The sequence below is a fragment of the Phaethon aethereus genome, assembly GCF_964289735.1.
Source record: "Phaethon aethereus genome assembly, chromosome: 2".
Taxonomy (NCBI): Eukaryota; Metazoa; Chordata; class Aves; order Phaethontiformes; family Phaethontidae; genus Phaethon; species Phaethon aethereus.
This window is the reverse complement of record NC_138582.1, coordinates 123,132,027-123,142,515: the sequence shown is the minus strand read 5'-3', so window position 1 is coordinate 123,142,515 and position 10,489 is coordinate 123,132,027. Positions and strand designations below refer to the sequence as shown.

Below are 10,489 nucleotides of genomic sequence, written 5' to 3'. Positions count from 1 at the left end.
AATGTGCCATGACAGCACATGCACTGCTAATGTCGGGGAGGAAAGAGACAAAGTCCTCAAGAGTCCTCCAGGTAAATACATACCTGAGAAGAGACAAAGCACGGTGTCTTCCCAAAGGTTGGTCATGCTGCTCAATGATACATAGTGCAGGAAAAAGCTGTCTGCTGAGTTGACGCTCCTGTCATGGCAATGTGGCAGTCTGGATATATTCCTTGCATTACAAACATTACTTCTGCCAGTCCATGCCTGCAAGCCATTATTCAGCCAAATGTCCTCTGCATTAAGTTTTGAGGATCATTGAATCTGAGAAAGGAAAAGAAGAAGAAAAAACAGAAATACTGACCTTTTTTTTCTGCATCTAACATTCCACACAGCAACAATCTTAACCATACAAGCTAACACAATGTATTCGCAGAGGACTACAACTGCTGTGCATCAGCACGTTTTTACAATTTTACATAAAAATAATAGAGGTGGGAGGCAAATCTAAGTGTAACTGCATAATTAATGCTTCCTTTAAAGTGCCAACTGAGACATGTCTTTAAATCTGGATCTAAGCCTTCCGAGGACTAAAACATTGCTGCTATTTTCCATGGGTTCCACTGAGTCTGTTCCAGATTGAACAGCTGAAATATTCCCTGGTACTCTGCTCCTGACCGGGATTAAGTTTCTAATCCAGAGTTGGTCATTGCAGCCTTACACCACCGTGTTTGAGAGGGACAAGTGACGCAGGCGCTAAAAGCAGCAAAAAAGCATCAGGTTCACATTCTCCAGCCTGATACTAGGGGTTATCTATAACAATACAATGAAAATATTTTACCAGCTGCTGGAATTAAAAAAAAAGTGTAGCTTAGAATCAGACAGCACTGTACTTAGTGGCCATTATTAGCTTATCTACCACAAAAGCTGAGGGATACAAATTGTCTGCTTAGTTGCACATTATTATCAGTGCTGAGCCTGCAAGTCACGGCAGGGTGCAGCATGGAGGTATGTCAGCTTCCTGGCCGGTAAGGGAGCACAAATGCACGGGAAGGCAGCGCTTTGACAAAAGGATCGTCAAACACTCTTCCACACCATGCTGTCCTGTGTCACATCTTCCATGTGAACTTGTATCAATTGAAGGGGACAGCAGGAGTAGGAGGGGAGCCCAGGTGCACCAAGGAGGCACAGAAATGAGAAAATTCGCTATCGAATTTGCTTTCTACTTCAGTAATTATTCCTATCAGGAAACAGAAAGTGTTGTTGATCATGTGGCATTCTCAGTGTTACCAGGTGAACTGTTATGCCTGCAATTTTTAGTTCTCAGGGCTTGCTCTGTGTGGGATCAAATCCTGTAAGTGCACAGAATGTCAATGGTAGTAGAGAAATATAGGGAGAACACAGCACGACAGACATAAAAAGAGGATTGTAACAAATGTCCCCAATGCAGAACCCTCGACCACCGTGATTCAGTTACTCAGAGCTGCAAAGTGCTTCACAAAGACATAAAATATTTAACCTCTTTCTGCAATATGACAACAGCACCTCCCCTCTTTTTTTCAAACAAGCCAAGAATTATGGCTGGAAAACACTAAATAACAGTATTTTCATGGACACAAATTAAAGACACTGCCAAACACTCTCCAAAGTTCAGAAAATTTTTTCATTTATACGTTAGTATATACACACATATGTAATGATTTCAAGAGAAAATATCAAAAAGCATAAAATGGTACTAAATAAATCAAAATATATCAAACATATATTTGATTCAAATATATTCAAAGTATATATTCAATATATTCAAGTATATTAAAATCAAAGAATACAAACATGTTTACTTTTATATTGATACACACCAATGCTTATTTGACAAGTAATTCTTGTTGGGGCTCACACCTTAGCAGTAGGAACATCTATCTCCTTTTGATGGCTGACCAACAAAGTCAGTCATCGGAAGCAATGTTTTGTGTAATTATTTTTGACTCTTGACAGCCTGAGGCCGTTTTTCAAAATGTCCTGCCTCAAAACTTTTGTCAATGCGCTTTGAAGCTACGGTGAACTTTTAAAAAAACACCTATGCTTTTTTTCCCCAAGCTAAAGATCACTACAGTACCCAAAGCTATGGGTGACAATCTGTCGACACCCACTGCGAAGTTCGTTTTCCAGCAGATATTCCCTGGGCTTCACTACGAGTCAGGAAAGGAGCTAGGAAGTTCACACGAACACACCCGCACATCCTAGACAGAGTAGTGTTTCAAGTCTTACTCACTTAACCACAGCATTTCCAAGATGACGGCTAAATTATTTCCTTGCATCTTTTACAATGACAGTGTAGTACGCGGCCCGTTCTAGGGTGCGGAGAGGCTAAGCCTTAGTCATCTCAGTCTACACCAAGGGTGAACGTCACTTCATCTCAAGGGCGGGGCGCAGAGCACAAACCGAGAGGCCGCTTGGCAGGCTGAGAGGCCCCCTGAGCCGGTAGGACTGGCTGAGGGCAGGGGCCGCTCTGGCAGCTCTCAGCCTCCTCGGAAGCGGGCCTCGCAGCGTCCTGGGGGGACAGCCCCTTTGGGCCGCCGTCCCCGTCCCTCCTTCACTCCGCAGCGGGCGCTGACAGGAAGGGCCTGCCCCCGACGCGGGAAGCGGCCAGCGGTCTCCCGAAAAGCCCCGGGCCAGTCACGGTCCATCTGTGAGCCCTGCCCGGCATACGCGGGTCCCCTCAGGGGCGCTGGTTGTGCTCAGGGAAAGGTGCAAGCGGGGGAGGCCACGCGCGCGGGTAACAACCGCCGGACACGGCCCGCACTACCCCACGCGCCAGCAGCGCCCCGCCCCCGCCCTGCCCCGCTCCACCCCGCGAGCCCGGCCTCAGTGCGCACGCGTCGCCCCGCTCAAACGAACCCCGTGCCCCTCTCCCTTTGCCCGGCCGGGCCAATCGCCAGCCGCGCTACCGCCTGCCCTCCCGTCACGCATTCTCACGTCGTGACGTCCACGGCTTGCCCCTGGAGACTTCTGACTGGCCGCTAGGCACTTCCTTCCCGGCCACTCATTGGCTGGGGTGCTGCGGCGCGTCCGCAGGAGAGCGGCACAGCCCCGCCGCGCGCGCCGTTGCCGTCGCGTCAGCCGGAAGGCTCCGCCCCCTTTCTTCTCAGCCCAGCCCCGCGGCGGCCCGCCTCCACCCCGCCGTCCTCTTTTTCGGGCCGTGTCAAGCGGCGGCCACCAACGTGGAGCGCGGAAGCTTCCTCTCGCGGGGTGTTGGGCGGGCTTGCGCGGGCCCGGGCAGCCGCAGCCGTTAGGCGGCCGCAGCCGTTAGGCGGCCGCGCTCGCTCCCCTCGCCAAGGAGCGGCAGGTAGTGGGAGGCCGTGCCGCCGTTGCGCGGGGCTCACCTGTTGGCCCGGGCCGCCGCTGCCCTCTCCCACCTCCCCGCGCCCCGCCGTTGGGAGCGGCCGCCGTCGCCAGCCGGAGCCGCCGTCATGGCGGAGACCGAGGAGAGGAGCCTCGACGACTTCTTCGCCAAGCGGGACAAGAAGAAGCGGAAGGAGAAGAGCAGCCGAGGGGCCGCCGCCGCCTCCAGCGCCTCCAACGCCGCTTCTAACGCCGCGGGGGCGGCCACGTCGGCCGGGGGAACCCGCCCGGCTGACGGCAGCGGCTCCGGGGCTGCCGCCTCCAACGCCGGCTCCGCCAAGACAGCGACCAAGGTGCGGCCGGGAGGACGGGGGCTGGAGGAGGGGGCTAGCGGGAGCGGGGCCGCTCGGTCGGGGCGGCGGTGGGGGAAGGGTCACTGCTTCCTCCGCCGGCCTGGGCGTCGCCTTCCTGCCGGCAGGGGGCGCCGCCGGCGCCGGCACAGGGGAGCGGCGCCGCCCGGCCATGCGGGCGCCCTTGGCGGCGCGGGGCCGGGCGGGGCGGCTGCGACCGGGAGCCGCCGGGCGGTCGCTGCTTTGGGAGGGCGGCCTGGCTGGCGCTGGCCCGGGTGGACTCCCGGCCTCGAAATCCTCCTCGTGTCCGGTGAGGAGGGGAAGCCGGGCCGGTTCCCGGTCTGTGGCTTCGACTCTGCCCATCCTTCCCTGGTTGCTGCGCCTTGGCGCAAGGTAGGGGCTGGAACTGGGGATTCGCATTGGGTGCGAGCCGTAGGCCGCCTGGGTTTGCGGCGTGTGGCCTGTGGACCTTGGCGGTAAGATCTTCCTGGCTCGGCAGACAAAGTACGCCGAGCTCTTGGCCTTTCTGCCAGGGAGGGTTTTACTGCCAGTAATTTTTTTGTACCGTATTACAGTGAAACGATGAGACTGCAAGAGAAGCTTAAGTGCTTGTAGTTGAGTTAGTGCCTTACAACTGGCCACGCAGTGTATTTTAAAATAGGTTTTAAGAAATACTCTACCATTTCCTAATGTTGTTTAACTTGGGGAGCTTGGCACCTGCAGTAGCTTTCTAAGTAGAGCAAGGTCAGTTGTAATCTTTCAGCTGCTCTTGTGTTTATTTGCTTGTAAAATAATGTCTGGTTTTGACTGAAGCTTGTACTTGGATTAGAAATAAAGGTCTTTAAACGTGGAAGGTACATTAGTTTGGAAACTGATGTTTCTATGGAGATGGGAACATATGACATCTTAAAAGATTTTAGAGCTGTAGACTCACGTTCTTGCAAAAGACTGAATCTTCAGCAGACGATGCAATAATGTGAGGTCACTTTCTACTTCCGCTCTTACTTTAAAGCAGGTCAAAGTTTTTGTGATGGAGGTTGATAATGTAGAAGATCCTAGGACAAGGTTGTTAAAAGAAGCTGTATTCCCAGCTGTTCAGTATGAAGGGGGCTATATCAATGGCAGTCACTGCTCACAAGGTCTTCACATTGAGAGTAATATAACTGCATTTCATGTAGAGTGGAGGAATTATGTAAACTACTAATTAGGCTGTGTGTGTCTTAAAGCTATGACTAGGAACATGGGAGGACTGCTTATCTCTTCTGGTCCATTGCTGGCCTACCTTAATAATCTCAGAATCTGCCGAGTACACAGTAGGACAAAATTGGCTGCACTTAGATGGGTCCCTTTTTCCTCAAACACATAATCAAACTCCCATTTTAAAACGTTACAAGTGGTGCTCTCCAAAGACTAGTATTCTGCTGTTTTTGTGTACTAAGATTGCTGTGGTTTTGAAGCTGACGTTTTTACTGTTATAAAATCATGATTAAGAAAATAAAGAAAGGCTGTAAATGTGGCTGTGAATGTGAAAAAGTCAAGTGTAGCAACATTAATCTTGGCTTACACTGGTTTTGTAACAATTCCAAATGCTCTTTTTTGTTTGGCTCATGGAATAGGTGATGGAAAAGTAAATCTAAAGCTTCATGTGCATTCAAGCTGTCATAAAAGCTTACTGTTACTAAAAGGGAAAGGTCTTGCCCTTGTATTTCCCTGGTCTTGACTGCACGGTCCTGTTCCCTACTTTGTGTTGTCACTTGATTTCCTGCTGGATTTTTACTTGGATGATGTGGTTTTGTTCCACTTGAATGACTTTTTTGCTGGGTCATTTCTTAGCTGTTCTAGGGACTTTAAGTCAGCTCACAAGTGCATCCTAGATGACATTCTAAGTTAGGGGAGGAGGGAGTGGAATCCTTTCCCCTGTTGGCAGTGGTGCACATAGATCAGTTTCCCATGGGACTGCACCTTCATCCTTAGTTTTTTCCACCCTTAACTAAGATAATACAAAGAAAACTTATATTCTTCTTTTCTACTTTCAGTGTAAAGAAGGTAACAACTTAATTTTTTTTTTCTCTTCTTACAGGAAGAGGATGATTGGAAGGAGTTTGAGCAAAAGGAAGAAATTGATTATAGTGGTCTTAGAGTTCAGTCCATGCAAATAAGGTACTACTTTTTTCTTTTTCTCTCCAGTATAATCATTACGTACGTCTAAAGTATGCTCTTTCTTCAGAGCTGCCACCATGGAGTCCAGTTAAACAAAGGTTTGTTATGTTTCTGCTAGTATGGAAGTTTGCTGCAAGGTAACTTACATTTGATTGTTCTCTGCCGATGTTCTCTTTATTTTCTAAATCTCTGTTGATATTTTAGGTCTCAAATTTTTATTACAAATGCCTAACATTCCCTTCCATAAAGACTAAAGTAGGAATTTCTCAGAGGAGTGCAGGACAGTAATTCCCACTAAATCATTTGACTGCTGTAGGGGTCTGTTTTGACTGCTGACTTGGTCTGTTCAGCATCTCTGTCTGGGGAGTGAATTCCTGAACCATTGCATTTTTATTTCAAAAAACTGAAAATATAGTTGGTAAAACTAGTGTCCCAGGACAGGATCCCACAGGACTGGATTTATAATTCTCATCCAGGATTCTTTGTTTGCTTTTTCATTAGGTTGTTCCCATAGTCTGATCCAAAGTAAGTCTACTTAAGTCTATCTTGGTTAAGGAAAATGTTTCATCAGGTCAGAAAAAGGACATTCTTTTTAAAGAGTGTCAGTCTTAGACTGAGAATGTCACATAATCATCTTTGTCCAGGTATTGATGATGTTCAGAATAACGTCATCTTAAAATCATCTTACCTGTAACCAGTGCAATAGATGCTTTCTTCACTGTTTGAGCAGGTCTTACATATTCTTTGATTCATTTACTTTTTTTAACTAACACCCACCCGTCCACCTACCCCTTCAGCTAACTAGTCCTTTTAGACCATTTTGCACGTATTTGGTCCACAAGTTTTCCATACCATTGAAGTGTCACAGTGGATAATCACATGTCAGAATGGACAAGTAATAAGTGGGCTGCTGCTTCACTGACTACTAGTACTGTTTGAAAAACGAGTACTTTGGTTTTCCAGACAACGGCTGGCATTCTGAATGCTTTTGATGCCGTGGGCAGATTTTCAGGCATGTGGAAGTTTCTGCCACAGGATTTTGTAACCACTCAATCAGTGGATTCAAGAGGAGAGTGGAGAAGTAAATGGAAGAAAAACCCACTGGAGGTTATAAGTTATCCAGCTCTGGATATCTCTTTGCTGAAAATAAGGCATAGAGTATCTGGTGGGGGTGTGATGTTCTGTGTACTTACTCTGTTCTGGCTAGTCTGTAGATATCTGCTTTTGACTGTAGTTTAAAATAGGACAGTGATGTGCTTTGGCCCTTGGTCCAGCTGACTATGATTGTTACTGTATTTGGAAGAATAGTGAAAGGCAGTTTAATTTTCAGAAATGGTAGGTATTTTTAACTGTTCTCTGATTTCATATACAGAAACCTTATCCAATCATGATTAGTAGGATTTGGTGTATTATAAACTTCTGTATTCACGCTTTGCTGCTGCTGTTCAGATGAGTGTCTTGAGTTTTTCAGTGGCCTCACCTGCCGTTTATGTCCCATTATACCACACAGCTTTCTGTAGTAGCTTTGTCTGGCAAATTATTTTGAGTGTCTGACTATTTCTATGCAAAATAAAATTGTCTAAATAAAATACAGTCAGGCTGTTGCATAGCATTTATCTTTCTAAAATGGCATGTTTTACTTTATTTTTGATTGCCCGATTTAAAAAAAAATTGAGTAGGTTTGTAGATTGTATTTGTACAGGTAATATAAGAGTGTTTCTTGAGTGGTTGTGGTTATTGGGAAAGGGAGCTCAGGACTTGCTTCAGACAAGAGGAAGAAATTGTGGAAATGTAGTGACAGAAAGCATTTTATGGAAACTGGACTTGTAGCCCTTTCCTGCTTTATCTTCTCATCACTTCCGAATGCATGACTGTCTTCGTAAGAAAGAAGTCTTTAAGCTCAAAGTAAGAAATCAATGTATTTGATCACTTAGTACAGTTTGAATGTGTCTTTTTTTAATGAACTTTATTCTTTCTCAGTTGTGAATTTATGTAGCAGTGTGCCAAAAATTGTTCAGATGGAGGTACTAATAGAGCAGTTACAGGACTAACGTAGTCTGGTAAAATCTAGTATCCAGTACAGTAGCCATGAATTCTTGTCTGTGGCGATTGTGTAATCTCTGGCAAGTCTTAAACCTCTGTTTGTAAAATGCTAGTTGTCGTTTCTTTTTTATAGTGAAAAAGAAGATGATGAAAGTGAAAAAAGAGAAGAACCCGGTGACAACTGGGAGGAGACTGGTGGTGGTGTAGACAGATCATCTGGTCCTTGGAACAAGTCAGCTCCTGCACCAGCACCTGTTGTTGAACCAATTGGTAAATTTAACTCGGAGTTGTTGCTTTTTCCAATCAGAAGCACATCAGCTTGAATTGAGCTGCTCAGAGGTTAGAGCTCAAGGAGCAGTTCTACTGAGGCACCTTCTAACATACTAATGGCTTGTTTGACGTACTAGCAAATGAGGACATTCTCCTTTCAAGGGATCTGAGGACCTGAATTTGATAGTACTGTCAGATACAGTAAACATGAACGGAGCGGTTTTTGTTAAGAACTTAAGAATATTTTCTTAAGATTGTTACAGAATATCCAAATAGTTCGTATTTAAGGTATCTGGAGAGGTGCTTTAAATAACATTTGACAAATATATAATGATATGTTTTAAATGTAAGCTGCAAATAAGAAACATGAAGTCCTCATCAGTGGTTTTGATTCCCTGAACTTAGTGAGGCAATATGCTGGAGCCACATTTTAATTTGACTACCAAGTATAGGTTAAATTAGGTGACACCTGGTTTCCTGCCTTGCCTAAAATACTTGCTTCCAGAGCTTTAAAAGGCACAAAAACATACTTGTATGATTCTATTCCTCTTTTAATTTGTTTGTTGTTGGTTTTTGTGGGTTTTTTTCAGATATGAATGCAAACTTACTCTCTTGTCTAAATCTTGTTCTTATAACTAGTTACAGAAACCCCAGAACCAGTTCAGACTGGTGGTGTATACAGGCCACCTGGTGCCAGAGAGGGTGGCAGGCCACGAAGAGCACAGCAAGGACCACCAGAAATTTACAGTGATACGCAGTTTCCATCACTGCAGTCCACCGCCAAGCTTGTAGACAGTCGAAAGTAAGTACATTCAATTAGTTCCCTAAGAGACATATTTTAACTGCCTTCTCTAAGTTCTTATTTTGTTTTAGGGCTTAAGCCCGAATCTTTCCGCAAAGGAAAGAAATAACTAAGAAATTAGTCTGTTTGGCAAGGAGATATGGGAGAGGTCTTAACGGTATATTCATACCCTAGGAAGGGCTTCCCATGAAATAACTTTCATAGAACATAGCCCAGTGAGATAGCCAAACAAGACTGCTGGTTACCTTACCTTTGACTTGCTGAAGGATTTCCCTGAAGCAGAATATTTCTGCTCTTGATAGTATCTGGTTCCCTGAGGTCCTAGCCATGGTGAGGCTCTGGGTTAGTACTGCCAGTAGACCTGAGTGGGATGTCTTGAGCACACTGCCTTCTCATTAGAGATGTGAAGGTAACTTAAATGGAGGAATGGGGTTTAATACAAATATAAATCAATAAACTTGCATCTAAGCTGTGGTTTAAAATGATGAACCTCCCCAATTTTTCTGAAGTGTTTAGTATTTTGTGGTGCTGAAGACTTGAGTCTCTCCCTGCCTTTGAATCCTGATCTTCCCATAAGTTCATTCCCTACAGAAGAGATAGCTAGGCCAATAACCTAATTCGTGTGGGTTTTGGGGGGATGTTTCTTGTTTTGTTTTTCCTGCTTGCTGTATTACTGACTAATACAGCCTAGCAGAAGCTTTTTCTTCTGTGTTTTTTTTTCCTGGTGTGGCTTTGTCTGCTTGGCAAATGAGAGATGCTGTCATTAATGCTTTAGGGTTTGAAGGTTGCAAATGGAGCTAAGACGAAATCCTGAGCAAGCATTTTAGAAATGGACCTCTGCTTTCTAAAACCTATTTTTCATAAATGCACTTAAATTTACTTTTGAGAATGTTAATATTGAAGTTTAGAATGTAATCTGAATTGTACTGGGTGATGAGCTTGATTCTGAAGATATAGTTTTACAGGATTTGCTTGGGAATGTTTGGCTGGTCTGTTAAAACTCTAGACCTTGGTGTACTGTGTTCATAATGTTTTTGCTGGGATGGGGTGGAAATCTACTAGAAATTCACGACTCAGAAGCTAGTGATAAGATATTTACTGATTACATTTATTTTCCCTTAGGGATAAAGAAATGGAGAAGAGCTTTGAAGTAGTAAAACACAAAACTAGAGGTAGGGATGAGGTCACAAAAAAACAGGCACTTAAACTTCAGCTAGACAACCAGTATGCTGTGCTTGGGGATCAGTAGAGCTGCATACACATTACAATTAAGGAATGCTTTTTTGGTAACCCTTCTACTAAGGTAACTAAACTACAGCTAACGGCTATGATGAACATGCCACCTTATTTCTGCTGGATCTACTGCAGCAAGTGCAGACTACTTTGACGTAAGTGATTGGTTCTCCTGCACTGTGGAAGCATAATATGTTACAACTTCTCCATTGGATATGGGGCAGATTAATGTAAATGATTGAACAAGAGTCATCAGTGTTCTTTAATTGCTGAGAGAGATACCTACAGCCAGTGGTCATTTCAAAATCTT

At 45.1% G+C, this 10,489-nt stretch overlaps 1 protein-coding gene across 1 annotated transcript; it reads left to right on the top strand.

Annotated features, from left to right (window-relative positions):
* Positions 1-3,449: 3,449 nt before the first annotated feature.
* Positions 3,450-10,195, top strand: CDV3 (CDV3 homolog; the record flags this gene model as incomplete). The annotated part of the gene is made up of 5 exons (XM_082015175.1): positions 3,450-3,674; positions 5,752-5,831; positions 8,008-8,144; positions 8,784-8,946; positions 10,069-10,195. 5 exons carry the CDS (start codon positions 3,450-3,452, stop codon positions 10,193-10,195), a joined length of 732 nt encoding a protein of 243 aa, XP_081871301.1.
* Between the last annotated feature and the right edge of the window lie 294 nt (positions 10,196-10,489).